This window comes from Oratosquilla oratoria, chromosome 30 (assembly GCF_046742065.1).
Source record: "Oratosquilla oratoria isolate Oo_2021 chromosome 30, ASM4674206v1, whole genome shotgun sequence".
In the NCBI taxonomy this organism is placed as follows: Eukaryota; Metazoa; Arthropoda; class Malacostraca; order Stomatopoda; family Squillidae; genus Oratosquilla; species Oratosquilla oratoria.
In genome coordinates, this window is record NC_134806.1 from 47,841,820 (window position 1) to 47,869,570 (window position 27,751).

Consider the following 27,751-nt stretch of genomic DNA (forward strand, 5'->3'; position numbering starts at 1 on the left):
AGTGTTATTGTTAAAAAAAAAACCCACCAAGTAATCAATTCAATATTAACTCACCTTTTCTTATGGCGTATAATTATAATAAAAATTGTATACACTTGTAGGCTATTATATAATTGTGGTGGTTACCTATACATTTTTTTAAAATTAGAACTTTGCATATTGTATTTATTTTTCAAATTTTGAATCATTATCAGTGTTATCACTGGGCATTTATCATGGGAGGGAAAAATTATGAATTAATATAATTTCGCAGTAAATGTTAGAACCTCCAATGTCATCGATGACTAGAATTATCTGACTGAAAATCTCAAAATCATTAAATAAAACATATCTACATCAAACTATGGTAACATACGTGATTAATTAGGTAAATTTGTGGAATTCTGCATTGTTCAAGGCAGAATAATTCATGTGCGGCTTCAAATTACGGGATTCATAAGCCGTTGATCATCCCAGCGTTCCAACTCTTGATATAAACAAGCAACATGGAGGACGCTAACGAAGTCTCGAAAATGAAGGTAATAGTATACAGTTTTAATGTCTAAAGTAGTGATTGTTATCGCCTGTCAGATGACCTCAAGGCATTTCTTAATGTAATTCAAGTATATGAAAGCCAGAATATCTTTTTTTATCAATGTTGATTTCTCGATTGTTACTGTCAGGAGTTGAGTGCATGTGAAGTATTTATTGGGTGACAGGATTACTTTAAGCCTATGAAGTAACCACCTCAATAGATATAGCAGTAATTAAACAGCCAACCCAAACGAATAAGATGAGAATTTGTTCTCGTTCACAATTGCCAATATTATCATGCTTATGCTTGTATTCGACTTGCCAAAGTTTTGCAAGAACCACTAGTTTGATAAAATATTAATTCAATTTCAGTATTACACAAACGCATTTTTCATCTCTTTCTATTTTGTACTTGAAAGTATTATTTTAGGAATGGTTACGTTAAGAACTATTAGACCACAAATATCATTTTAAATATCCGTGACCGTGTGAATGTATGATTCTGGAATTTTACCAAAATATTAACTGCGGTAGGCTTAATGCCTTTACTATGGAATAGTCATACTAATAAATCGATCTAACAGAATCACGGGTTCTATTCTAGTATCAAACGCAGCTTTAATTTTTGTATTATTTAGAAGTGCATATAGTCAAGTGCAATATAGTAAAGAAAATTAAATAATAATTTTATAAATTATAATACATCGACATAATGTACATTATTCTTGGTGAAAATCAATAATAGAAACAGTTACTGAAAGCTATAAACAAACGAAGTTGTATAGACTCCTCAAGACACCGTCCTTGTTTTAATAAATTTTGAGGTTAGAGATAACATCTAGAATTATAGATACCAAATTACTAAATGCAGGTTAGATAGGTTAGGTTGGGATAGAATATACAAATTTAGCATACTTTAATTTCTTTGGCCTCTGTCTCTACCAAAACAAACATGGCATCTTGAGTAGTGGCTACATGTTTATTAATAGATTTTAGCAACTATTTCTATTATTGATTCCTGCCAAAAATAATGTCGATTATGTTGATGTATTATAATTTACAAATTTATTATTTGATTTTGTATTACTAAAATGTGTAAGTGTGCACTTTTAAAAATATATTTTTTCTTATTTGAAAGATCTATTTTCCTAGTAAGGGTGTAGGGTAAAATTCCAGAATCATGCAAATATGGATATTTAACATAAGATTTATATTGTTCAATAGCTGTTAACATATCCTATCCTAACCTAAATGTAGATCTTTGAAATGACGCAAGGAATTTGTGAACCTTAGTCTCATCTGCTGGCACAGCAATTTGTGTATATTTTTTATCTATATCATGATGACCCCAACAACTTTTCTTTCTAATTTTTTTGTCCAGAAATTTATATTAATCCCTTTCATGCGATGACATCTGTGTAGGCATTACGAGGTGTGAGGAATATACAAGGAGGCCGGCATCAGCGTCTTGATCGTATTTTGTAATTTTAGTTGAGTGCCCCCCCCCCCTATTCTGTGAACTGGGTTGATCACATTTTCTGTGGTTATTAATATTCAGACTGAAAGAAAATAATTAACACAGCTGTAACTTTATATTTTGTAACGCAAGTATTGTAATACATCATTGTACATCAATTAGCCGATGCTGCATGAGAGAATTTTACTTGTATTGAAGAGGTTAATGGATAGTGAAAAAATAGTTCCCGCAACTTTTTTACCAAAGCACCATTGCTGTTGTGATCATCACCCACTATTTTTTTAATGAAATATATATTTTTTCCCTAACCTAACCTAAAACTAGCCTACCTAATCCGCGTGACCATGTACAGTACAACTTGCATCGTGGACAGCCATCCACTGGCAAATAGCGGATTGTTTGCGGGTGTTATTTTTTCATCATCCCTTAATAATAATTTGTAGGAAAAATTATGCTCAGAAAAGTTGTTGGAGTTGTCATAATACAAATGGAAAAAATATACAAATTGCCATGACACTGCTTCTGTGGTGAGTAGTGGGAAGGTTGTGGGAATTATTTTTTCATCATCCCATAATAGTAATTTTTAGTAAAAAAGTTACTAAGAAAAATTGTTTGAGTTGTTGTAATGTAGATGGAAAAAATATAGAAATTATCGTGCAAGCCGATGAGACAAAATTTCACAGATATCTGCCAAAATGAAGGAAGTGAACAATGTGTTTGCATTAAATACTGGGTACAGCACATGAATGGGGGAAAAGGTGGCAAAGAGCCTATGTCAGGAGACGTAGCTGCGGCAAAGCTGTCACCTACGTGCATGGTCTATTGGGGCAAGTAGTTTCCGGTCTGGTGGAAACCACAACAGTATATTTAGATTGTACCACCATGTGCGCGTCTTGATGGTTGAGATGCAGGGATGACCCATCATCCAGGAGGAGCTTAGATAAGAGGGAAGGAGGGGTGAAGTGGGTGGGGATGAAATGGGTGGGAGTGGAATTATGCCTTTGGACTTCGGCTGCCTCCGGAGGTATATGCATGTATGTATGCCACCATACAGTAGGGAAAGAGCAAGAATTACTATATATAGCCCTCCGCCATTTTGACTTAAGCCATCATGAATCTCCACTATTGTGGCAACCTAAAAATTCTGTAAATACCATGATTGCAGCCCAAATGCCATGCCCAGATACTATGTCATTGCCTCACAAGAGGTGATTCACACGTCCACGGGTTCTGAGATGTCGCTGTTGGGCACTTGCTGGCTGGCTACCATCATTGTCACCTTTCCATCACTCCTCACCCACAATTATTAAGTGTGCATTACCTCAGTCAGGTGATTGCTCCCTCACTTGAGCTCTGTCTTGCTGTCGCTTTAGCTCATTTTGTTTCGTATGCTTCCTCTCCCTCCCATCCAGATGGACTGCCACATCAAGCACTGTGGCCGGCTGTGTGCAATTGGCGCTTTCTTGCCCTTCCTGCATCACTGTCCTTCTTTGATACATATTTACTTAGTCATGCGAGGGGCACCATCCTAGCCTTCTGATAGGGGGAAGTTTGTGACATGAAACCATGTTATCATCGTCATGTTGTACAGGACAGGGGCTATGTTTAGGGGGTTCTGTTTCTTGTCATACTTTATTTTAAATTCATGGCTGTTTCGAGCTTGGGTTATATCATCTTGTAGACTGTTCTGGAAGTTTTCGTATCTGTGGGGCTGATGTAGGATCTCCGGACTGGGCCCAAAGTCTGTCTCCGTCAACAGAGTGGGAAGTGAAAAATCTCTGGTAGGGCAAGACCTGTCAGTTGCGGCAAGTTTTTGGGTTTTTTAGTTTGATGTTTGAGTCACCTCCCCGTTTGACCAGGGCTCTCAGGAACCTCAGCAAGAAGCATACAGGTGGTCCCGTGAATCAACGACCACCTGTTCATGAGTTTGATGCTGTATCCAGTGGGCTACTAAGCTCTTTATCAACATCAACTGTGTTCCACTGCTTCCTATAGGAAGAGCTAGCAAGCAGCAACTGCTCTCCTGCTCCATAACGGGTTATCACACTGGGCTCTATTTCCTCCAACTTCAAATTAATCTGTGGTGCTGCTCTCCTCCAGAACTTTTTCCATTGTAAACTCACTCTGATGGACTATTTTGTTTTCTCATGGGAATACAAAAAATGTCATTTGATATTATGCTGGAGGAAAATCATTTTCCTCCAGCATATCATATTCCTTCCTGAAAGTTGCTGGTTGCACATTTGCTTCAACAGTTGGAGGAAAAAATAGCCCAGTGTGATAACGCTGGTGACGAAAATAGTTCTACCGCAATACCATGCAAACAGCGGTCCAGTGAGGGCTACAGAAGGGCTTGAGGATCGTTGACTGCCGTTATGAGTTTTCCGTCAACAAAACTTGCGGTGATGATTATTGTTATTATACTGTTGTTGTGCATCTGTGAGGAAGATTATTTTCACGTCCTTCAGATTTGCGTTTTCTTTTTCTTTCTTCTTTTCTTTTTCTCCTCCAAACCTATGTTTGTCAAATTTCTTTATGATTTGATGTTTAGAAAACGGCAAAATAGATATGTTGTTGAGTCAGGGATTATAGCACAAATGTGGATTATTGCCAATCTTTTCAGTTAAGTTTTTGCATTTTTGGATATTTTGCACAAAGTGACACCTGACAGGTACCACATATATTTATTTTATATATATATATCTTTTTATTTTTCTTATTTATTTATTTGTTTATAATCTTTATTTCTATATTTTTATTTTATTTATTTTTTCTTCCTCATTCTTCTTGCACTTTCCTCTTGAAAGCCATTGAGCACTGTAGTCTCATGCACAATGTTACTTCTGCAGAAACAAGTCCAGGAAGTTTCTAAAGCACTTTGAAAGTGTTCAAGAACAATCTTTGAGCTTCTGCCCCTTGTTGGCCACAGATTTACTGTCTTCCGTTTGCATGCAAGTTGCATATGTGCCTAGAACAAGTAAGTCTTGGCGTCTTTTCCCTTATCTTCGTTTTCATTCTACCCGAAATCTTTGCCATTCCAGTTGCATAGTTATTGTGGTAAATGCAAGATGGAATGTGACAATTGAATATTAAATATCAGGCCTCAAATGATTTGGTTAGTTTCCCCAAGCTGGGTGAAATGATATTGTGTTTGTTATAATAATAGTCTATAGTTCTTGAGAAGTATGATAGGGGTTACTAGGTTGGATAGAGTGAGAAATGAGTAGGTGAGAAGGAGAACAGGGGTGGAAAGGGAATTAGGAGATATGGTTGATGAAAGAGTATTAGGATGGTTTGGACATATGGAAAGAATGAGTGAAGAAAGATTAGTAAAAGAGGTGTGGAAGGAGTGAATATGAGGGGGTGTCCTAGGATGAGATGGATGGATGGGGGTAAAAGGGGCATTACAAAAGAGAGGAATGTCTGTTGAGGAAGGATGGGAGAGGACAGAAGATAGGTGTGAATGGAGAAGGTTGTGTATGAATGATGCTGTGATGCATGAGGGGGTGGGGGATGGGGATGGGGGTGTATGTATGAGAAATAACTTGACGCAGCCCGGAGGGATTTCTCCCTATCTTCTCCTTTTCTGCATGAGGGGACGGAGGGCGGGGGGGTCGCTGAATCAATGAAGTGCCCATGCTGTGGATGTGCTGTGTCTTGAGGCACTGTTTCTGACCCAGGGCAGTGGACAGGATGCAGGGATGACCCCTCATCCAGGAGGTGCCAAGAAGGGAGGAGGGTGGAGGGGAGTGGAATGGGTGGGAGTGGTTTCTATGCCTTTTTCTTTTTGGCCACCCCCCCCCGTGTAAGAGGGGAAAAGCCTTTGGTATATGTATGTATGTATAGTTCTTGTGCTGCAAGGAGTCTGTTCAGGGTGGGGCAGAAGTGAGAATTCTCCCCGAGTGCGATTGTGCCAATTTGACTAAGAATTATTTGATCGTCACTGTCACCCAGTGAGACCTTGCCACGGTAACACGGAGAAAAAGTGATGTCATAGAATTGATTCAAATCATTGTTATGATCTTAAAAATTAATACTCAATTGTACTATAGGATAGCTTCCTTTATACTGTACATGCATACATACATATACCAAAGTCTTTCCTTCTTACAAAGGAGGTAGCCAAAGTCAAAGGGCATAATTCCACTTCCACCCATTTCATCCCTCATCCACTCCACTCCCACTCACCACCCCTCCCTCCCTCCCTCCCTCCTCCTTTTCTTGGCTCCTCCTGGGTGATGGGTCATCCCTGCATCTCGACCACTGCCCTGGGGCACATCCAATGCAGGAAGACACTGCACATCCACAGTAAGGCCGCTTCATTTAATCAGTGACTTTGCTATATACTAAATATAAAAAAAAAATTAAAGTATCACATAGACGGAAATTAAGAGGGGGTACATACTAAGGTCGATTTGGCAGCGTGGCTTGCGACAAGGGCCACATTCTGAATGGTCTCCTTGGAGTGTACAGACTATGGTTATGATTGTAGCCTCGCACTTCGCTTGACTCAAAAACTACAGCTTCACTAGCCACCAGGTTCTTTTCTAGGTTTCTGGAAAAAAAAAAAATGAAGTATTGTATTAGGCTGCATTTAAACTGAGAGAGTGTAGGACAATTTTCCTTAACTGTTTTGAGTTTTTTTGAGTAGGAACAACTTCATTTACAATCTTTCATTTTTCTAATCTTCAAATGTCATATTACCTTTGCTTCGTATACTGAAAAAATGAATGGCAAACTGAAAGGAGTTAAACCTTTACGAATGTTACTCGTAGCCACATTGTTGAAGTGTTCTTAGGGAAGTCTAGAATGCTGCATGCAAAGTCTTCTTCTAGCTATTCATATTCACAACATTTAGTGAGAATCGACCCTGACTCTCTGTGTTAATGCAGGCTTAGTATAGATCTTTTTCCATGACATCGGCTTGTAGAAGGAGGATGGGGACAGTCATTGGTTATTAGCTCTCCGTGCATGAAAAGGTGAAGGAAATTGTCAAAATTGATCGAGAAATCCTGGGCCCAGTCTGGAAATTGAGTATTTACAAAATTATAGTTCACAGGAAATAAAGCACCCTTGGCATGGACATACTGTGTCTTGCTACTTTGCTTCTGACCCCACAGGGCAGTGGGCGAGATGCAGGGATGACCTGTCATCCATGAGGAGCCAAGACAAAAGGGGGGGAAGGGAGGGGGTGTGTGCCTTTGAGTTGGCTACCTCCCTTATAAGGGGGAAAAATTTCTTGGTATCTAGTGTACACAGAAAGGAACAACACTTGTTGAGTCCAATATAGTGTACACAGAAAGGAACAACACTTGTTGAGTCCCATCTCCTACCCTCCATTTTTATCCTACCTTGCCTCAAATTCGTATACAGTTCCAACAGTTTATATCCGTGCTTTCCAATTATCGTACAGGTGGTACTGTGATGCAAGAAAGAGAGGGAGTGGTTATGTGTAAATGATATTTTGATGCAGCCCAAAGGGATTTCTCCCCATCTTCTCTATTTTTCACATGAGGGGACAGAGAGGATGGGTGGCTCATAAAATGAAGCAGCCTTGCTGTAGATGTGCTGTGTCTTACTGCATTGGTTCTGACCCAGGGCAGGAGACAGGGATGACCCATCATCCACGAGGAGCTGAGATGGGAAGGGAGGAAAGGGTGATGGGTGGAAGTGGGTATGTGCCTCTTGACACGGCTACCCCCCCATATAAGGGAGGGAAAGCCCTTGGTATATAGACAGACATTTTGTATCATCCCATGTGTACTTAAATTTTATATCACTGATTCAGACTTGAAATGTCTTTTGCTCAAAAAGAAACAGTTATATGGTTGTTTTGAAATCCTGAAATGCTTAAAGTGGATCTTACCGTCTTCAGTAGCTGTATGGTCAGCTACTCTGGGGTATATTTGAAACTTAAAATATAAAGGATTTATGCTTAATTTCCTCGTGTTTACTCAGCTTACAAGCAGATATGTTTTCATTGCAACATCCAGAGAAAAGGAGATGAGGTTGTCTATAAACTATTGTAAGTTTGTGTGTTCATATATAATACACAGTGTGTATAATGTGTATGGATAGATAGGATTATAAGACTAACAGATGCCTTTTCAAGTTTGATCTGCATACGCTTCAGTTAATGTAATTGTACAAAGATTTTAATTTTGTTCCTTCAGTCACATTTCATCAGATATCCTAAGTTTCATTCTTTACTTTGTTTATCACCTTAATTGTTTATGTGACACGCATTTAAATTCTGCTTCTCGATGTCAAGATTTAGTATGGCGAGTGCTGAAACAAGTGCTGACAAGCTGTCTGTATTGAAGGTATGTCAGGTGCGTAAAAATGTCCATGAAGTGCATCTAATTTCGTCAGCTGCTCTCCGTGGGTGTTGCGGAGAACAGAATGACAAAATTTGTGCCGATTGAAGTCGTGATTTACATGCATCTGGAATAATACTAATTGCTTTTAGTGTTATTTTGTGAAAGTGTTTAGTATGCTATTTTATTTTTACTAATTGTTATCACTAATAAGTTTAACGAGTGTGCACCTATATTCAAAATTGTTCTTGGGGGCTCTTGAGGGATCCGATGTTTGTTCAGTTTTGTGAATGAGTGAATGACCTCACTTGAGGATTGAGACTTGTCAATGTTAAATTGTTTTTGTATAACAAACCCTCGCTTCAAGTGTACGTAAGAATGGTTACGGACTGAGTCATGGTGTGTCTCCCTCCCTTTCACTACTTAATGTCTCTTCCTTTCTGTTTTCTATTTCCCTTCATCTCTCCCATTTTCTTTCCTTTTTTTCTCTCCCTCTGTCTTTCTTGATCCCTCTCACTTTTCTTTTATTCTATTTTGTTTTGTTTTCTTCCTCACCTGCAACCCTACACCATCCTTGGACCCTCTCATAGATCTATCTATGAAGGAAATTGGAATGTAATTAATGTTGTTTTCACTTTGATCCGTTTCTTTGTCACTCACCAATGAACAGAGAGTAGGTATTGGTTGCCCCCCCCCCTTTTTCTCTCTCTCTCTCTCTCTCTTTCTCTCTTTCTCTCTCTTTCATGGCATGTAGGGATGATACTTGCTCGGACCTCCATTTTTTAGGGGGTCTGAATCAGTTCCTACATGAATGTAGGGGACAGTGTCCATGGTATGCCACTGCAGTGACAATACCCAGAGGAAGCTGATGCATCACACACACACACACACACACACACACACACACACACACACACAGTGGTGCGTAAGTCACCTCGGGTCAGGGGCAAGTAGCAGTCTAGGGGTCGTTACTCTGAGTGGATGCTATTCCTAACCTCTACGCCGAGGACAGGGTTCGAAAAGACACCAGAATCCCCGTGTGGTTACCGGACGCACGTGCTACTACTGAACCGCAGCAGGCCATTTGCCACTTCTTGTTATGAGGAAATGGGAGGTGGGGTAGTTAAAGATGATAAAGGGAGGGGGATAGTCAAAATTTATAAAGGGAGGGGGATAGTTAAAGTTGATAAGGGGAAGAGAATAGCTAAAGATGATAAAGGGAGGATGATAGTTGAAATTGATAAAGGGAGGGGTTGGTTAAAAGTTGATAAAGGGAGGTTGGTAGTTAAAGTTGATAAAGGGGGGGGGCTAATTAAAGTTGATAAAGGGAGATCATGGATTCGTTGTTATTCCTCTTTGAAGATGCATGGCACAGAGGAGTCTCCCCAGCATCCCTACAGAAAAATCCCTCTCAAGAGAAGCAGGAACTACGTTGCCTGGGTATTGCTAGGGCAGGGCATAGTAAAACGAGGCATTCAGATTTACCTGTCTCTTGCGAGAGAAACCTGTTGATGGTCGTCCGGGAGCCATGGGCCTCTTGCGAGAGAAACCTGTTGATGGTCGTCCGGGAGCCTTGGTCCTCTTGCAAGAGAAACCTGTTGATGGTTGTCCGGGAGCCATGGGCCTCTTGCAAGAGAAACCTGTTGATGGTCGTCTGGGAGCCATAGGCCTCTTGCAAGAGGAACCTGTTGCTGAATATTTGAGTCATGGGTCCCTTGTGAGAGGAACCTGTTGCTGATCATCCGGGACCCATGGGTCCCTTGTGAGATGAACCTGTTGCTGGTCGTCCCTTGCGAGGGGAACTTAGGATCAACACATTTACTTTTGCATCCTTTGGTATTTTTCCTGTTGTTGTTGTACTATTTTTAAGATTCCAGTGTCTGCGGATTATAAAGTTGTAGTTTTGGAGGAAACGGGTTGCCAGAAGAGCAACAACCAATGATGGTTAGTTATGTGTCGTGGTCTGGCAGGACGGACATGGGAGAGGATCGTGTCCCAGTCGTTTTGTCTACAGTGCACATCCAGAGGGTGTTGGAGCTCTAAAACCTGCACTAAAGATATACCGATATACCTTGCAGGCTTCACTATTTACTCTCCTCTATAGATCATGCACTGGTGGCTTAATCAGAATTGTGTGGTCCATGTACAGTACTCAGTATGGGGTTCGAATCCCACACTCTCCAATTGTTGGAGACCGTAGAGCAAAGATGAAGGATTTGGCTACAGATACACACCTCCTAGAGTCCTTGTACTCCAAGGAAGTGGGACTCCAAGAACCCACTAAGTGCGACATTACCAATTTGACCCCCCAATTATCGGATTGTCGTGGTTACCTGTACCCCAGTGAAACCTCAGCATAACATCAAGGAGAAAGAGCACTTCCGTGTGTCATAGAATTGATTGAGCACTTCCATGTGTCATAAAATTGATTGAGCACTTCCGTGTGTCAGAATTGATTGAGCACTTCCATGTGTCATAAAATTGATTGAGCACTTCCATGTGTCATAGAATTGATTGAGCACTTCCATGTGTCATAGAATTGATTGAGCACTTCCATGTGTCATAGAATTGATTGAGCACTTCCATGTGTCATAAAATTGATTGAGCACTTCCATGTGTCATAGAATTGATTGAGCACTTCCATGTGTCATAGAATTGATTCAAATAGATGTCGTAATCCTAAAAAGTGATACATGTTGTACTATGCAGGTTCCTTTACTATGTACAGAATATATGAAAGAAAAAAAATAATAGCACATAGATGGGAAATAGAATGAGGGAGAGAGGTCATACTAAGGTTGATTTGGCAGAATGGCTCGTGAGATACTCCACACCCTGAACAGGCTCCTTGGAGCGCACGGAGTTTATCCACGTATTTACCTAATCGTAGTATACAGGAAAAGAGCAATGCTCATGGGGTCCTGTTTTCCATTCTCTAACGTAGACTCGGATTCATTTACAGTCCCAACTTCATCTCTACCCTTGATTTCCAATTATCATATTGAGACTTGATTTCATTTAATGCTCCAGTTTTGGTTATACAGTACTACCTCTCATGAACGGACTAAAAGGGTGGTACCGGTGTCCTAACCAGGAAGGACTGGGTTACCTTAAACAGAGGAAGAGCCAAGGTGGGCAAAACGAGAGAAAATCAACACAAGTGGGGATACACCAATAGCCCCCAATGTCCCTGTGGCGAAGTACAGACGATGGTCCACGTCCTCCGGGAATGTCCGTTGAGTCCCCATTGCTCCGACCAAGACCTTAGGGAAGCAAATGAAACTGCCCTTGTATGGACACGGTTCTGGTGTGACAAGATATGATGATGATGATTTGGAGTGGTTTTTTGGGTGGCATAATAGTGATTGCACAGCACGAAACAACAGCACCGGAAACACCGAAAACACAGCGCAAATGCCGCAAACACAGCTAATTAACATCCGTTAATGAGAGGTAGTACTGTATTGCTTTCTAAGCTATTCCAAGTACTTATGCATCCATATGGAAAACTGTATTTCCTCACATCCCGTAGACATACGGTCAAAGGATTACAAAGGCGGAGCATGCCGACAGGAGACCTTTTGGTCTATATCTAGGTCGGATGCGAAAAAAATCATAATAATTAATAAATAAAAACTATAATAATGTAAATAACAAATAAAATACATAAATGCATAGGTATAGTTAAATAATAAACAAACAGGTAAATAGTAAATAATAATAAATTGACATATAACTAATAATAAATGAAAATCAGACAGACAAATGATAACAAAACAAAAACAAATAATATAAAATGAATTATAATCGGTCTTTCTTGATTTATTCCCATGGCCTCTTAAAGCTCTCCCGTCTTTAATCAGATCTCTTCTGTCAATGCAACCGATCCCCATTAGTGACCTGAACACTAATCATGTCATCTCTTTCTCTTCAGTCTTTCAAAGTTGGTAGACCCACTACTTTTAGTCTCTCCTCATATGGTTTATATGCCAAGGTGGGGACCATTTGGTTGCTGCCCTTTGTATTCTCTCGATCTTGCTTGTATCCTCCACTACTGACACACATCCCAGTCTTGGATGTGTCAGTTTTGATGAGTTTGTGATCACCCTCCATAGCATAGATCACAGGAAAAGTTATGTGGTACAGAACCAATTTACCCTGGTTTTTAATTGTTTCAGAGAAGCATGGTGTTTGTTCAAGCACAGTGAAATAACTTTCTCTCTCTCTCTCTCTCTCTCTCTCTTTTCTCTTTCTCTCTCCTCAAATTTTTGTATGGGAAAAAACTTGTTGTTAGTGGACAAAGTTAATAATGGTCATGTTACCTTTGTTTAAGTTATTTGCATATATACATTACCAGTTGTGTTTAATGTGATTTATATTGTTTTTTAAATGGATTTTTTCTTATTAGCTGTTTAGGTTATAGTTGTCTGCATATTGAACAAGAAATGCATAAAGAAAAATACTTCTCACTTGCGATCATAATTTACTAGATTAGTTATTGTTGATCCCTTAATGGTGGTGGCACATTAGGCTAGCATGCTACTTGCTTTTGCTACTTGAAGTAGAAACGACTTTGGTTACAATATTCTAACCTTCTGTAAGAACATCTCGACTATGTGTATAACATTCATATAAGTTTAACTTCTCTTAGTTTGTCGTTCAGTTTCTCACTCTGACGCAAGAGTAATTTGACATTTGGAAATTTGAAAAACAAAATATTGTAACCGAAGTTGTTTCTACTCAAAGTAACCAAAACAAGTAGCATGCTAGTAAGAAATGCCTAGGTTGCCGTCACCTTAATTGTGGTGGTGTTTCCTATGAATAAGTAAAATAGAATATATCATCGTAGCTGGATAATTACAACAGCTTTTCTGTAGCACAGTTCCCGAAGTTAATTAGTCATGTAGCTTTAGCCAGAAGAAAATGTGTTAAGCATGTCACCATTAAGAAAGGGATTTATAGTTAAGAAACGCTAATGAAACGAAGATGAACAGATGCTTTTTCATGACGAGTTCATCACTAAATTCAAAGTTTGTTTTCCTCGTACACTATAAGTAGAAACAATTTCTTTCACTCTCTCTATCTGTCTCCCTCAAAGAATCTAAAGTATAAATAAACGACTTTATAGGTTGCAGACCTGAAGAAGGAGTTGAAGGCCCGGGGATTGCCGCAGTCCGGCAACAAAAATGAACTCGTGGAGCGTCTGCAGGAAGCGTTAGCTTCAGGAGGTAAGAGTTTTCATTGTATTTATCTTTTCACAGTCATCTGGGGGGAGTTTCATTGAGTATTATCGGATGTTGTTAGCAGCGGAATGCTCGCTGGCTGAGTGGGTTAGGGCGTCATTACTTGTGCCAAAGGTCGAGATGATGACAATTCGAACCCTGCACAGGCCAAGTTGAACTAAGGGCATGGTTCGTTAAATTCCACGATACAAAGTTCATTGTAAGGGGCACCATCCAAGCCTTCCGATAAGGGGGAGTTTGTGATGTTAAACCAAATCAAAAAGCAGTGGAATTGAGCCCATGTGGAGAAGTGGGTAATGTTCCTGCCTCAGAATGTGGAAGGTCCAGGTTCGACCCCTGGTAAGTGCAAAGCTTTTTTGTGGCTTTCCGACCCTTCTCCACAATGGTAGATATCAGAGGTGCGGTAGACCAGTGTCAAGTAGCTAGTACCTAATCAGTATAATCAAGCTGATTATACTGATTTCAGACTTTATTCACAACCACAGCTAACATACCAACATACCAGTACTTCACATTTAGCACTTGTCACCATACACACAACCTTACCAAGCCAGATTAAGCTACCACAGCGAGGTACGGAGGCTGTATCATCCCTCAGAGGATAGGCTGGTCCTGTAGAGGACCATTAAGGTTGAACTACAACTACACTACTTCATAAGAAATGGAAGCTTGTGGTTTGAGAAGTGGAAGGACCGTAGACACGCATCATCTATCATTTGCACTCCTCTCCATGGGAGCATTTCCCTTGGGCTCATATTAAACAATCTCACAAGCCAATTCACAACTGTTAATACCTAAATTATTTGGTTATTAGGTGTTTCCTGAGGGGCTGGTGTGGTCTCTTCGTGGTTTTTCCATTCCCCCAGAGAAGATATATGCAAAATGTACTGCTGTAATTAAAAAAATAATTGTTGTAGTTGAAGGTAGAGACTAATTGGCCCCATTGGGATAGTCACATTTTTCACAGATTGTGTTTTATATTACAACATGCTGTTTTAGCAAGGTAAGAAGAAAGAGTCACTATTATCTGTATTAAAGAAATTAAAATACAAAATTTTATTTCATTGGAATTACTAAAATAGATGTGGCATTGTTGGTGTAGTTACTGTTATTTCTTGTTGTCGTTTTTTCGCTACTGAAGACGGTGGCACCTTACCCCTGGCGACCACCGAGGGAGGAGGAGAAGGCGAAGAAGAGGAAGAAGAAGGAGAAGGTGAGGCCGAGGCTGTGGCTGAGGCCGAGGCTGAGGCTGAAGGCGAAGAGGAAGACTTTGACGAGGAGGAGATCTTAGCTGGCGAAGTGGACATGGACGCAGATCTCGGGAAGCTTACTCCGCAGGAGGAAGAAGCAGCATTGCAAGGAACTATCAGAGTGAGAGATGTAAATAATTGTTCTTGATGTGAGCTGTTCTATCGTCTAAAAATCCTCATGCAGGTCTTTGTTGTTTGAACACTTTATGAGCCATCACTGTGGCAAAACGACAATGTTTTTGTTTCAACTGTATCAATAATCTTTCGACACTGGCATATCTTATAAGGTGTTTTTATGGCAAATCACGGATTTTATTTTACCAAGGGGCTGGCCCTAGGATGAAAAACGTCCGTAAAGGCTCGCTTCTTCTTAGGATCCGCCCCTCATCCAGATGCAGAAGACCTTAGAGTAAGAAGCAGGAACCTTACCTAAGGGAATTGCTGTCTCCACAACTGAAGCCATTTTCTGTCATGTGCTTGGGTGGTGAGGGGGTGGCAGTAGTCGCGGGAAAACAACGGGATCAAATCGGTCTGTGAAACTGGATCAGAACCAGACAGTGTTCGTAATGGAAAGCGAATTGTAACTTATGCCACTGTGAGAAAGGTGTTAATACTCTTTGTTGTCATTGGTTCAAGGGATGTGTCGTACAAAGGAGTTACGTTTAGGGACTTCAGTAAATGCATGAGTCTTATATAGAACACCTTGCATGCTATTTATGTTGTGTAGTGTAGAATATAAATGTCGTGGGATTTGTGTATACTTTGACTTACCCACTTCTCATAGAAGCAGGAAAGGGATTTTTGCTACTCAAGTGTGTGTGTGTATGTATATATATATATATATATATGGTAGGTGGAGATTATCTCTTAGGAATGGTATGAAAATAAGCATTTGCCAAAATTAATCTTGAAAGTAACTGACATTATAAAACAAATATTGAACGGAGATAATAGGACTATGCCAGATGGAAGGTGGAGTTGGAATTTGGGAAGTCCGGTTGGGAGTCACGGGAGGGCGAGGGAACGGCACTGCTGGTGAGTGACGAGAGGTGTGCAGTGGAACAGAGAAATTATTTTGTGAGAGGTGTGAGTGGGATGGGGAAATATGGGCATTTGCGAATGTACGAGTATACGGCCCCGGCCAGATGCTCGCTGGGCAAGTGGGTTAGATTATCGCTACTTGCAATGGTGGTCATGTTGGCGGCAATGAAAACCCTGCCACCGGCGAGTTGGACAAAGGTCATTGTTCATTCAATTCAATGATATAAAGTCCTCTGTGAGGGGCACCATCCTAGCCTCCTTATAGAGGGAGTTCTTGACATTAAACTGAATCAATTGAATATCCCCGATTATGAGGAAAGTGATGAGAGGGAAGGATTTTGAACCCATTAAGATGAGGATGTCGAGAGGTTTGGGGGAAATTTAGTTAATGGTGGTAGGGCTCATAACCTCGTCAATACGAGTCAAATTCTCGTGCGCAGCATCGGATACCTGATGTACAATGATTCATCACACTGCTCACATTGTAAAATACAAAATCACAGTTGTATTACATGTTCTCTTTCACTCTGAATATTAATAACCACAGAAAATGCAGTCAAGCCAGTTCACAAAATACAGGGGACACTGAGGTATGACTACAAAAAAAATTGTAATCTGAACACCAATGTCAGCATCCTCGTATACCCACTCGCACCTCATGAGGCCTACGTAGGCGTCATCGTATGGAAGAGTTGAATGCCAAGATAGTTGATGAGCTGATAGATAGAATAGTAGGGAGGTATGGGGAGGCAGGAAAGAACTGTAATAGAGAGCTTTTGGAACTGTTTGTTTAAAAGGAAATTTTTTTTTTTATAAGAATAGATGAGCATAAGTATACATGGGCAAGGTTGGGTGGGAGTACAGTCAAGAGGGCATGAACAGATTATGTAGTAGTTCCCTAAAGGATGATTGGAAGATTTGCTCGTGAGGATGTAAAAGGGGCCATGGGGTAGCCCAGTGGGTAGTGTGTTGAACTCATGAGCAAGTGGTTGTGAGTTCAGTTCCCATTACCTGCTGCCTGCTTCTTGTGTTGTTTCCCAACAGCCCTGGCCAGGCAGGGAGGTGATCCAAACAAGTCTTTAAAAAAAAAAAAAAAAAAAATCACTTCCCACTTCGTAGGAGTGGGACAGTGAGTTAGGATGTAAAAGTTTTAAGGGGAGAGTTTTTTTTTTTTTTTTTTTTTTTTTTATTTTCTCTCTCTCTCTCTCTCTCCTAGCACACATGTAAGTGCATTATTGAGCCAAGTTGTCTGTCCTGAAGAGCTTGTTTAGTAATCTGAGTGTTTAATGTATTGTGTGGTACAGATGGTAGGTGGTGGTTTGAATAGTAAGGGAAACGAGTAAATAGCTGTGGACAGAAAAGCATCATGCGAAATAGGTACACACACACAAACGTATACCAAAGGCTTTTTTTTTCTTCTTCTTCTTCTTCTTCTTCTCTCTCTCTCTCTCTCCTCCTTACAAGGGAGGTAACCAAAAAATAAAGGCATAAAATCCACTCCCACCCATTGCATCCCCCACATACTCCACTCCCATTCACCACCCTTGATCCCTCCCTCTCGTCTTGGCTCCTCCTGGATGGTGGGTCTGTGCAACACAGTGGGAGATGTTCGGTTTGTCTTTGGAAAAGCTGTGCCTCACTGCATTACATTAGACTTAACGTGGTAAAGGGCACTGGTGTGTATTTACCTAGTTGTATTATACGTGAAGGGGAGCTAGGCTAGTAGTGACCTGTCTTTGTATCTCGCAACATCTAGTTTGTTCTTGAATTCTTGTATGGTGTTTGCGTACATACGTTTGAAGTTATGACGAATGGAGTGAAAAGCTCTGCCACTGGGACACAAACTCTTGCGTGCGTGACGGCTTGCCACGAAGCAGTTGCACATGGTGCAATGGTAACGTTCTGGTTTTGAGGTAAGCAGTTGCACACGCGGGTTCAAGTCCCAGTGACGGAGGCTCTTCATCCCTGTGTACGTATATTTTGCAGTATTTCACAAATGACATGTGAATATAATTTGCAGGAAAAACCACTGGAAGGGGGAAAAAGCCTTGGTATATGTATGTATGTATGTAAATAAGAAACGTAGTCTGAACGTTTTCATCTGTTTAAGACATCATCAAGGGAATACCTTGATGATGTCTTAAATAGACGAAAACTTTCGGACTACATTTCTTATTTACCAGTGTGTTTTTTCTGCAAACTGTACGTATGTATATTGAAATTTGATAATTCAGCACATATAGGGGTTGAGCCATTCCTAATTACCCAGATTTTCGAGTTAGCAAATTCCGAGATGGTTTGCATAACAAGGCATGCTTTGAATTAGTTGTAAAATATTTAAATTTATTCTTAGATTGAGAAATGTCAGTTAAATACAAAATATGCAAAATAAAGCACAAAATGCTGCTTATTTGCATATTTAGCCATCTAAATTATTTGTATCACTTTTAGATTTTTCTGTGATCTCCAGAGGTAGGTCATGAAATCTGCTTTTCTTGTGGTTCTTATATGTCGTAAAAGTGCTGCTTGTAATATTGAACTCTTCACCAACTGTATCCATTGTTGCGGTCTTTGACCTTGTCCTTTTTATGGTGACTAAATGACTAAGCTTCATACCTGTTCTGTGTGTGTGTCTATCTCTCTCTCTCTCTCTCTGTCCCTGTCTCTTATTTCCACTCATTCCTGCCCTCGTTTTTTTTTCTTTTCTTTTCTCATAGTAAAATTACAAACACTGACTTTTGCTTCCATTACGCAGGACTCTGCTCTTCTAGAACCAGAGAAGAAGAAAATTAGTCTGAAGCGGTCCGAACCCACTCTACCGGCACAGGAGAATGGGCAGGAAGCTGCAGACAGTAACGACAAAGAGAATACGGAGACAACACCTCCGCCCAAGAAAATCATCAAGATCAATGCACCGCCCAGTGACACCCCAGTTGCAAGTGTATTTATCATTTTGTTGATCCGGTTCCTTTTTATAACGGCTTTAGTATGCGTCCAAACACTCTTTACAGTAAACCCTCGGTATAACGGACGATATGGGGACGGGTCTGTCGTTATATCTGAAGATCTGTTATAACCGAGGATCCCTTGCTGTAACGGATGAAAATCCGGTTAGCGAGGGTTTGTACAGTCAGATTTTTTTTGTCCATTATATCCAATATCTGGTATATTGAGATCTGTTATATCGGGGGTTTACTGTATTTATATATATATGTAAGCAAGTTATTCTAACACAATGGCAATATGACCTGTAGATCCCACTAGGTCATGTATATATCTGTAGATCATACTCAAGAGGATGTGACAGTGATCGCAATATACATACCTTTGTACAACATTCTTTTCTCTGATAATGTGGTCTATAGTATGTATATATAATGCATTTCGGCTTCTGACCCAGGGCAGTGAACAGGGTGCAGGGATGACCCGTCATCTAGGAGGTGCTAAGATGGGAGGGAGGGTCGAGGGGTGTGGAGTGTTTTCGGGGATGAAATGGGTGGGAATGTTTTTGTGCCTTGTCCTTTTTGGCTACCCCCCTGGTAAGGGGGAAAGAAGCCTTGGTATATGTATGTATGTAAGACTTGAATGAAATGTGTAGCTTTTCATGGGGTACAGTGTTCATGTTTGTAATTCATTCACGCAAATAGGTAGGGTTGTTGCATACTGTAGGTTAATTACTTCAGTGTGACTCAAATTCTCATGCACAGCATCGACTGCCATATGTATGATGCATCACACTTATCTCATTATAAAATATAAAATAACTGCTGTATTACTCATTCTCTTTTACTCTGAGTAATAATAAACACAGAAAATGTGATCAAACCAGTTCATAGAATCCGGGGGTAACTCATGTACAGCTACATAAAATATAAGGGGGACATGAAGAATTGTCACCCCAGAACGCCCACATGAAGAATTGTCACACCATGAGATCCCACCTGAACAACTGTCACCCCAGTTAGCTGAATATCAACAGTGGAATAAAGATTACGTTTGGTTAGGTAGTTAGATTAGGTTACATTAGGTTTGGATTTATATTAGGTTACGTTATGTTAGGTAAGGTTAGGTTAGGTTGAATGAAGGTCATGATTATTGTCATCAACTTATACAACTGAAGAATTGCAAACCCAGGATGGCCCAAATAGAAGAATTGTCACCCTGTCCAAGTCTGGGGTGACGATTCTTCATGTGATCCTATATATATATATATATATATATATATATATATATATATATATATATATATATATATATATATATATATATATATATATGTTCACTGTAAACCCACTATCGGAGAAATAATAACGGAAATAAAGAGAAACTGTATATTTCGACTACAGTTTCTCTTTATTTCCGTTATTATTTCTCCGATAGTGGGTTTACAGTGAGCTTTTATAAATGTGTTGTAACATACCAATCTCCATATATATATATATATATATCAAGACGCCGATGCTGGCATCCTTGTGTACTCACTTGCGCCTTGTAACGTCTACATAGGCATCATCATACCAAAGTGGTTAATGGCGAAACATACTAAAAGCTGCTATATTAATGAACTGGTTCGCACTGAGACATTAAGTTATGTTTTATTTAATATTTGCACTGGTTGTGTTGTCAGAAGCATGTTGGTCTTACATTCACTTAGTTGTGGGTTTGAATCCCGCACTCCTCAATTCCCAGGAGTGAGTGTTACCCGCCCCAACAGTCTATGGGATGTTAAGTGGGTTTCGAAATAGTGTACGAGTAATTCTAACCCTTTTGCTGCATTATTAGATTGTAAACTTATTCCCGAAAAGTGTCGATTCTCCAGAAAAATAAATGTAGGTTGCCCCACCGCATTTTACACTACTGTTTCTTTATGTCTTCATCTTATGTTTTCCATACCTGGCACAGAAACTACCACCAGTGTGAACCTTATAGGGATATTCCATTGTTTATATAGAAAAATAGGGACACATGAATTGTCACCCTAGAACGCTCACATGAAGAATTGTCACCCCATGAGTTCCCACCTGAAGAATTGCCACCCCAGAATTCCGAATATCAACAGTGGAATAAGGATTACATTAGGTTAGGTTGAACGAGGGTTATGCTTATTGTCATCAACTTGTACAACCGAAGAATCGTCAACCCAGGATGATGGCCCACAAGAAGAATTGTCACTCTCGAAGTCTGGGGTGACCGTTCTTCGTGTGATCCGAAAAATATATAGAAAAACGTCACTCGTAAAACGGACTCAAACAAGTTTGTAAGCATGGATAGATTGGGTGAAAGGGGCACTCTTTACAAGAGGAATGTCTTTTTTTTTTTTTTTTTTTTTTTTTTTGCATCCGACCTAGATATGGATCAAAAGGTCTCCTGTCGGCATGCTCCGCCTTTGTAATCCTTTGAGATCGGTGTGAGTGGAGAGTGGGTGTAAAGAAATCATCTTTACGGAAGACCAAAAAATGAAGTCTTCTCTGGAGCTGATTTCTTTACCTTTTGAGTGTTGTCGTTCTATTTGGGAGATACTGCAGTAACACTGGTGAGACTTAAACATTAATATTTAATTAATTAGACAATATTTGATTAATTAAACAATTAATATGTCTTGTATTCCCCCAGAATCTGGATGCCAGAGCACAAAGATTTGGCATATCGGGGACCGAAACCTCCAAGAAGCAAGCTCGTGCAGAACGTTTCGGAAACACCAGGAGACCAGCCAAGTTGTCGAGTGAAACTGGGGTAAATGTATTTAATTTTGTTTTTTGTTTACACGTAGTTCCGTGGATGCTCACAGGCCAAGCGGGTTAGAGCGTTGCTACTTATGGCAGAGATCAAGGTGATGGTGATTCAAATCCTACTGCTAGCGAGTAGGACCAAGGGCATGGTTCATTAAATTCCATGTTACAAAGTCCTCTGTAAGGGGCACCGTCCTAGCCTCCTGATTGGGGGAGTTTGTGACGTTAAACCGAATGACGACATGTAGTCCATTAGCTCTTGAATGATTGTTATGATATTTCATATCCAGAGAACAGTTGTTCTTGAAGAATTAAGGTGAGCAAATGTTTTGTACAATTTTGTCACAAAATGTTATTATTTGTTTATTTTCATCATCTGAACATAACTATTGTATTGACAGATGAGAACAAATTTTCTAAGACATTTCTCTTTAATGCAAGACTCATATTAATGAATTTAAATTGAAAATGATAATAATAAGGAAGTAGGTAAGAGTTGGTTTACCAACAGAGTGGTTAATGAATGGAATAAACTTAGTAACCGTGATGTAGTTAGTGAGCTCTGAAACTATTGTTTTAAGAGAAAATGAGATAATTTTATGGATAAGGATGACAGGTGGTAAGGGGCATGGAACTGCCTAGTGCAGGCCTTAAGGTCTCCTGCAGTCTATGGGAGGGCCCAAGGGGTAGTATTACTCATTTTTATCGGGTTGTGATTTTTTTTTTTTTCTCTCTCTCTCTCTCTCTCTCTCTCTCTCTCTCTCTCTCTCTCTCTCTCTCTCTCTCTCTCTCTCTCTCTCATTCTCTCTCACCTCCCTTTCTTTTCTCTCTCTCATTCTCTCTCCCCTCCCTTTCTCTTCTCTCCCTCTTCCTCTCTCTCCTTCCCTCCCTCTCCCTCTATGTCCCTACCCCACCCCTTCCCATAAAGGCATCATATATAAATGGAGAAACTTGGTGCAGCAATTTGTTTATTATATTCCAGTAACTTTTAACACACTTATTTTGCAGGACATTGATGTTAGCAAGCTGAAAGCTCGAGCTGAACGGTTTGGAGAGGTGACCTCAAAAATACTCACACAGGTAGGAAATGAGAAATGATTTGTACAATGGTTGTGCTAGCAATGTTGCTATTGTCACACACACACACACACACACACCTCTTCAAACTCCTTCAACCACTTCAGTACGAGTCAAATTCTCGTGCGCAGCAGCAGCTGCCATTTGGACATTGCATCACACAACTTGTATTATGAAATATAAAGTCACTGCTGCAATACTTGTTCTCTTTTACTCTGAGTAATAATAAACACACTACAAGAAAATATATATATATATATATATATATAAAATCAAGATGCTGACTGGAGGAAGTGGATAGTTTTAGATACTTGGGTGCAAATGTGGCAGGAAAAGGTGAAGTGAAGGTGGAGGTAGAATGTAGATTGAGAGAAGCGAGTAAATGCCTTGGTGGATTAAAAAGTGTAATGAGGAATAGACATTTGGGAATGGATGCTAAGAGGAGACTATATGAAGGAGTGATTATGCCAACAGCACTGTATGGGGCAGAAACATGGAACATAAGAGAGGAAGAGAGAAGGAGTTTGAATGTGTTTGAGATGAACATAAGAGAGGAAGAGAGAAGGAGTTTGAATGTGTTTGAGATGAGGTGTCTGAGAAGTATGATGGGGGTTACTAGGCTAGATAGAGTGAGAAATGAGGAGGTGAGGAGGAGAACAGGGGTGGAAAGGGAGTTGGGAGATAAGGTTGATGAAAGATTATTGGGATGGTTTGGACACATGGAAAGAATGAGTGAAGAAAGACTAGTAAAAGATGTATGGAAGGCAGATGTGGAGGGAGTGAACATGAGGGGACGTCCTAGGATGAGGTGGATGGATGGGGTGAAGGGGCCTTTGGGGAAGAGGGGAATGTCTGTTGAGGAAGGACGGGAGAGGACAGAAGACGGGTGAATGGAGAATGGTTGTATATGGATGATGTTGTGATGCATGAGGTGGAATGGGCGGGTGGATGGGGGGTGAGGTAGTATGTGTGAGCAAAATTTGATGCAGCCCAAAGGGATTTCTTCCTGTCTTCTCCTTTTATGCATGGGGAGACGGAGAGGGGGGGTTGCTGATTTAATGAAGCGGCCTTGCTGTGGATGTGCTGTCTTGCGACACTGCTTCTGACCCAGGGCAGTGGACAAGGTGCAGGGATGACCAGTAATCCAGGAGGTGCTAAGAGTGGAGGGGTGTGGAGTGTATTCAGGGATGGAATGGGTGGGAATGATTTTATGCCTTTTCCTTTTTGGCTACCTCCCTTGTATGGGGGGAAAAAGCCTTGGTATATGTATGTATGTAAGATGATGACGCCAGTATCCTCTTGTACCCACGCACGTCTCATGATGCCTATGTAGGCGTCATCATACTCAAGTGGTTAATGTCCCCTCACTTGTTTACTGTCATCAAATTATATTTGAGAATCCATTTGGGGACTCCCCATGGTTCATCTTGGAGGAGCTAAGGAGGGAAGAGAGGGTGTTGGGAGTGGGTGCTTGTCTTTGGACTTGTCTACCTCTCTTGCAAGGGGGAAAAAGCCCTTGGTATACAGAATAGATCAGGGGTTCTCAGCCTTGCTTGGCTCATGCACCCCTTTCACCCTTTGCCAGAATGTCATTCCCCCCTCCTTTCCAAGATTGCCTGTTTCAAAAGGTGCATTCTAAATAATATGCAGATATTATCGCACAGCGTAACACTTTTCCAGTCCTAAGATCAACCTGGGTCAGCGCTGGTATAATTCCAGCCCAGGTGACAGGCCAGATAGGCCAGAGCCTATATTTGCTTTCCTCACTCCGTAAACTTAATGTGGTCACACAATTCACCCCCAGAAAACCCAAAATTCCCCCCCCTGGGGGTGAATTTCACCCCTAATGAGAACCCCTGTACTAGATAGCGGATGCACTGTGCCTCTCTACCCGGGGCAGTGGGCAGGATACAAGGATGACCTTTTTTCCATCGGCATTTCTTGTGCTTGTTATTATTCTTGAGTTTTTTACTCTTAATTTATGTATTTATTTTCTTTTCTTTTTTGAACAGGCGGCTTCAAATGACCAGATCAAGAAAAGACAAGAAAGATTTGGACTCGTCGCGACCTCCTCAGAAACGTGAGTTACTGGTTGTGGTAGACGAGTTAAGGTGGCGGCACACTAGGATAGCGTGCTACTTGCTTTTGCTATTTTGGACGAGTAGAAATAACTTCGGTTACAGTATTCTAGACCAGAGGTTCCCAAACTGGGGTCCGGAAGAAAGCCCGAGGGGGTCCGCAACACAATGAAGGAAAGTCATTTTTTTAACTGATGAAAAATATATATAGCCTACAATAAAAAAAAATATATATCACTGCTTCTCTATCATCATATTTTCTTATTTATGCGATGTGCAGTAATAAGTAAATATTAAATGTACTCCGTTGTACTGGGTAATACTGGGTATTCCGGTATGGCATTGATAACTTTTATTTGGTTGGGGGTCCTCGGCCGGGACTCTTCGTGTTTGGGGGTCCCTGGTATGGTCAAGTTTGGGAACCGCTGTTCTAGACATCCATAAGAACATCTCAACAATGTGTCTTAACATATTCTAGGTTTCACGTCTCTTAGTTCGTCATTTAGCCACTCGCTGTAGGATTCAAGAGTAATCTGACATTTGGAAATTTGAAAACCTAAAGATCATAGCAAAAGCAAGTAGCATGCTAGTGAGAAATGCCTATTGTGCTGCCACCGTTAGTCTGGTAGTTCACAGATAGTCAGTTAAATTCCTCCTCCTCCCCCCTTCCTCTCCTCCTCCTTCCTCTCCTTCCTCCTCCCCCTTCCTCCTTTTCTTCCTCCTCCTCTTCCCCCTCCCACTTCTCCTCTTCCCCCTTCCTCCTCCTTCTCTTCCCCCTTCTTCCTCCTCCCCCTTCCTCTTCCTCTTCCTACTCCATTGTTCCTCCCCCTTCCTCCTTTGCCCCCTTTCCCCTTTTCTCCTCTTCCCCCTTCCTCCTCTTCCCCCTTCCTCCTCTTCCCCCTTCTTCCTCCTCCCCCTTCCTCTTCCTCCTCCTACTCCCTTGTTCCTCCCCCTTCCCCCTTACTCCTCCTCCCCCCTTCCTCCTCTTCCCCCTTCCTCCTCCTCCTCCCCCCTTCCTCCATACAGGGTCAAGGGCTTCAATAAGGGTGATGCAGGCAAGGTCATCATATAAAGACAGCAGGGCAGGACTCGTAATGATAGGTTTAAATTGGACAAATTTAGGTTTAAGAAGTAAATAGGCTAGAATTGGTTTACGCACAGGGTAGTTAACAAATGGAATAGATTTGGTAACAATGTCATGAACACTGAAACGATCAGTTATTTTAACCCCTTCAATACGGGCCAAAATCTCGCGGGCAGCATTAGCTGCCAGACGTGCGATGTTGCGTCATAATACTCGCATTATAAGAAATAAAGTTACCACTGTATTGCTTGTTCTCTTTCACCCGTGAATTTTGATAACCAGAGAAGATATGATGAAGCCAGTTTACAGAGTATGGGGGTCACGCAGGTACAACTACAATATATATAATCAAGACGCCGACATTGGCATCCTCGCATACCCACTTGCTCCTCATGACGCCTACGTAGGCGTCATCGTATTGAAGGGGTTAAGAAGTAGGCTAGAATTGGTTTACGCACAGGGTAGTTAACAAATGGAATAGATTTGGTAACCATGTCATGAACACTGAAACGATCAGTTGTTTTAAGAGAAGGTTATACAACTTTATGAATAGGGATGATAGGTGGTAAGGGACATGGTGTAGGCTTCATGGCCTCTTGCAGTCTCGTTCATAATTATTTTCTTACGTTCTTTCGTGTATTACAGTAAGACGACAACAGAACCTTCAGATGCTAAGGCGGCCAGGGCTGCGCGCTTTGGGGTCTCTGGGACCACGACGGGCGACAGCACTGCCGCCGCAGCCACTCCCGCCACAGGTACAACTACAACTGTAGCGGCGCCGGTGGTAGCACCCGCAGCAGCAGCAGCAGCGACCCCAGAGGAGGACGAGATGAAGAAAAAGCGAGCCGAAAGATTTGCAACAAAGTGATGAACGTCGTCGTTCTAAGGATGAAACTGACCGTTTCGAGAATATTTGTTTGGCCACTTTTTCCATCGTTTTATCTTGTGTGAAGTTATCGACTTTAGAGTGTATGTATATGTTGCAAGTGCATTTTGTATCTTTCGGATTTGTGAGCGATTGGCCTGCACGACCAACGGCGTAAATCCTGCAGGGATGGAAAACACAATGACGCACGTTTCTTTGTGCCTCGACGTTACAAAATAATCCGCAGGTGTGCGTAGATGAAACTTTGTACAGAGAACCCGTAAAGAGGAAATCGACAAATGATTATTTCTAATAATTTTTATTCTTTGTAGAAGACTGCAAAATTATGTAAACCAATTTAGATTTAGCAGAGTTATAGTATCTTTGAGAAGAAAACAAATATACAAATTAGAATTAAATAGAGCAATTGTTTCATTACCGTAATAGTATCAAGACTCGTACAACCAAAGTGATTTTGTGTATTTAAGAATCTTTATCTAGAATTTTCTTATGAGTTTGTCTAGACTTTAGAGTGTATGTTTGCAATTCACACCCAGTAATCTGTAAGACGGAGAAGATTTCTAAATAAAATGTGCCGTAGACATCGGGAGTTTGGTTTGCATTGAGCCTTACAGGGATGACCCGTCATCCACGACGAGCTAACAGGGAGAGGGAGGGGAGGGATGGTGGACGGGAGTGGAGTGGGATTGTGCCCTTTGACTTGGCTACCCCCCCTTATAAGGGGGAAAGAAGCCTCTGGTATGTAGATAGATCTATGTATAATAACAACCACCAAATACCAGCATGCCAGACCCCCTGATATCCACCCTTCTGAATCCTCTCTCCCACGAAAGGACAGAGTTCACCTGGCCAGACTGCGGTGTGGCCACCACCCAGCACTTCTAAGCTATCAGAAGAGGCTGGATGACCGCATTGTGAACAGCTGCCCAGGATGTAACACTTCACCCCATACCATACAACACATAATGGAAGACTGCATTATACACAATCATGCATGCAAACAACACAACATACACTCTATAAAGGATTTGTGGGAAGACCCAGTTTCGGCAGTGG

The 27,751-nt window shown here is 41.0% G+C and overlaps 1 protein-coding gene across 9 annotated transcripts; it reads left to right on the top strand.

Moving 5' to 3' along the window:
• The first annotated feature begins 204 nt into the window (after positions 1-204).
• On the top strand, positions 205-27,278 carry LOC143041156 (uncharacterized). Of its 9 annotated transcripts, none has more exons than XM_076212962.1 (9): positions 205-518; positions 8,262-8,322; positions 13,436-13,535; positions 14,692-14,930; positions 18,597-18,782; positions 21,455-21,574; positions 22,579-22,650; positions 24,660-24,727; positions 26,455-27,278. In XM_076212962.1, the coding sequence occupies exons 2-9, from the start codon at positions 8,269-8,271 to the stop codon at positions 26,675-26,677; spliced, it is 1,062 nt and encodes a 353-aa protein (XP_076069077.1). In that variant the 5' UTR covers positions 205-518; positions 8,262-8,268; the 3' UTR covers positions 26,678-27,278. The 9 variants fall into 9 exon arrangements, with proteins under 9 accessions (XP_076069077.1, XP_076069082.1, XP_076069085.1 ...); XM_076212967.1 differs by having other exon boundaries at positions 8,262-8,313; XM_076212970.1 differs by lacking the exon at positions 8,262-8,322 and adding an exon at positions 4,840-4,967 and having other exon boundaries at positions 206-518.
• The last annotated feature ends 473 nt before the right edge of the window (positions 27,279-27,751 follow it).

Coding starts and splice junctions, on each gene's coding strand:
- LOC143041156 (XM_076212962.1), top strand. CDS start 8,269: ATGGCGAGTGCTGAAACAAGTGCTGACAAGCTGTCTGTATTGAAGGTA. Junction 8,323..13,435: donor CTGTATTGAAGGTATGTCAG/GTGCGTAAAAAT, acceptor ACGACTTTATAG/GTTGCAGACCTGAAGAAGGA. Junction 14,931..18,596: donor GAACTATCAGAGTGAGAGAT/GTAAATAATTGT, acceptor TCCATTACGCAG/GACTCTGCTCTTCTAGAACC.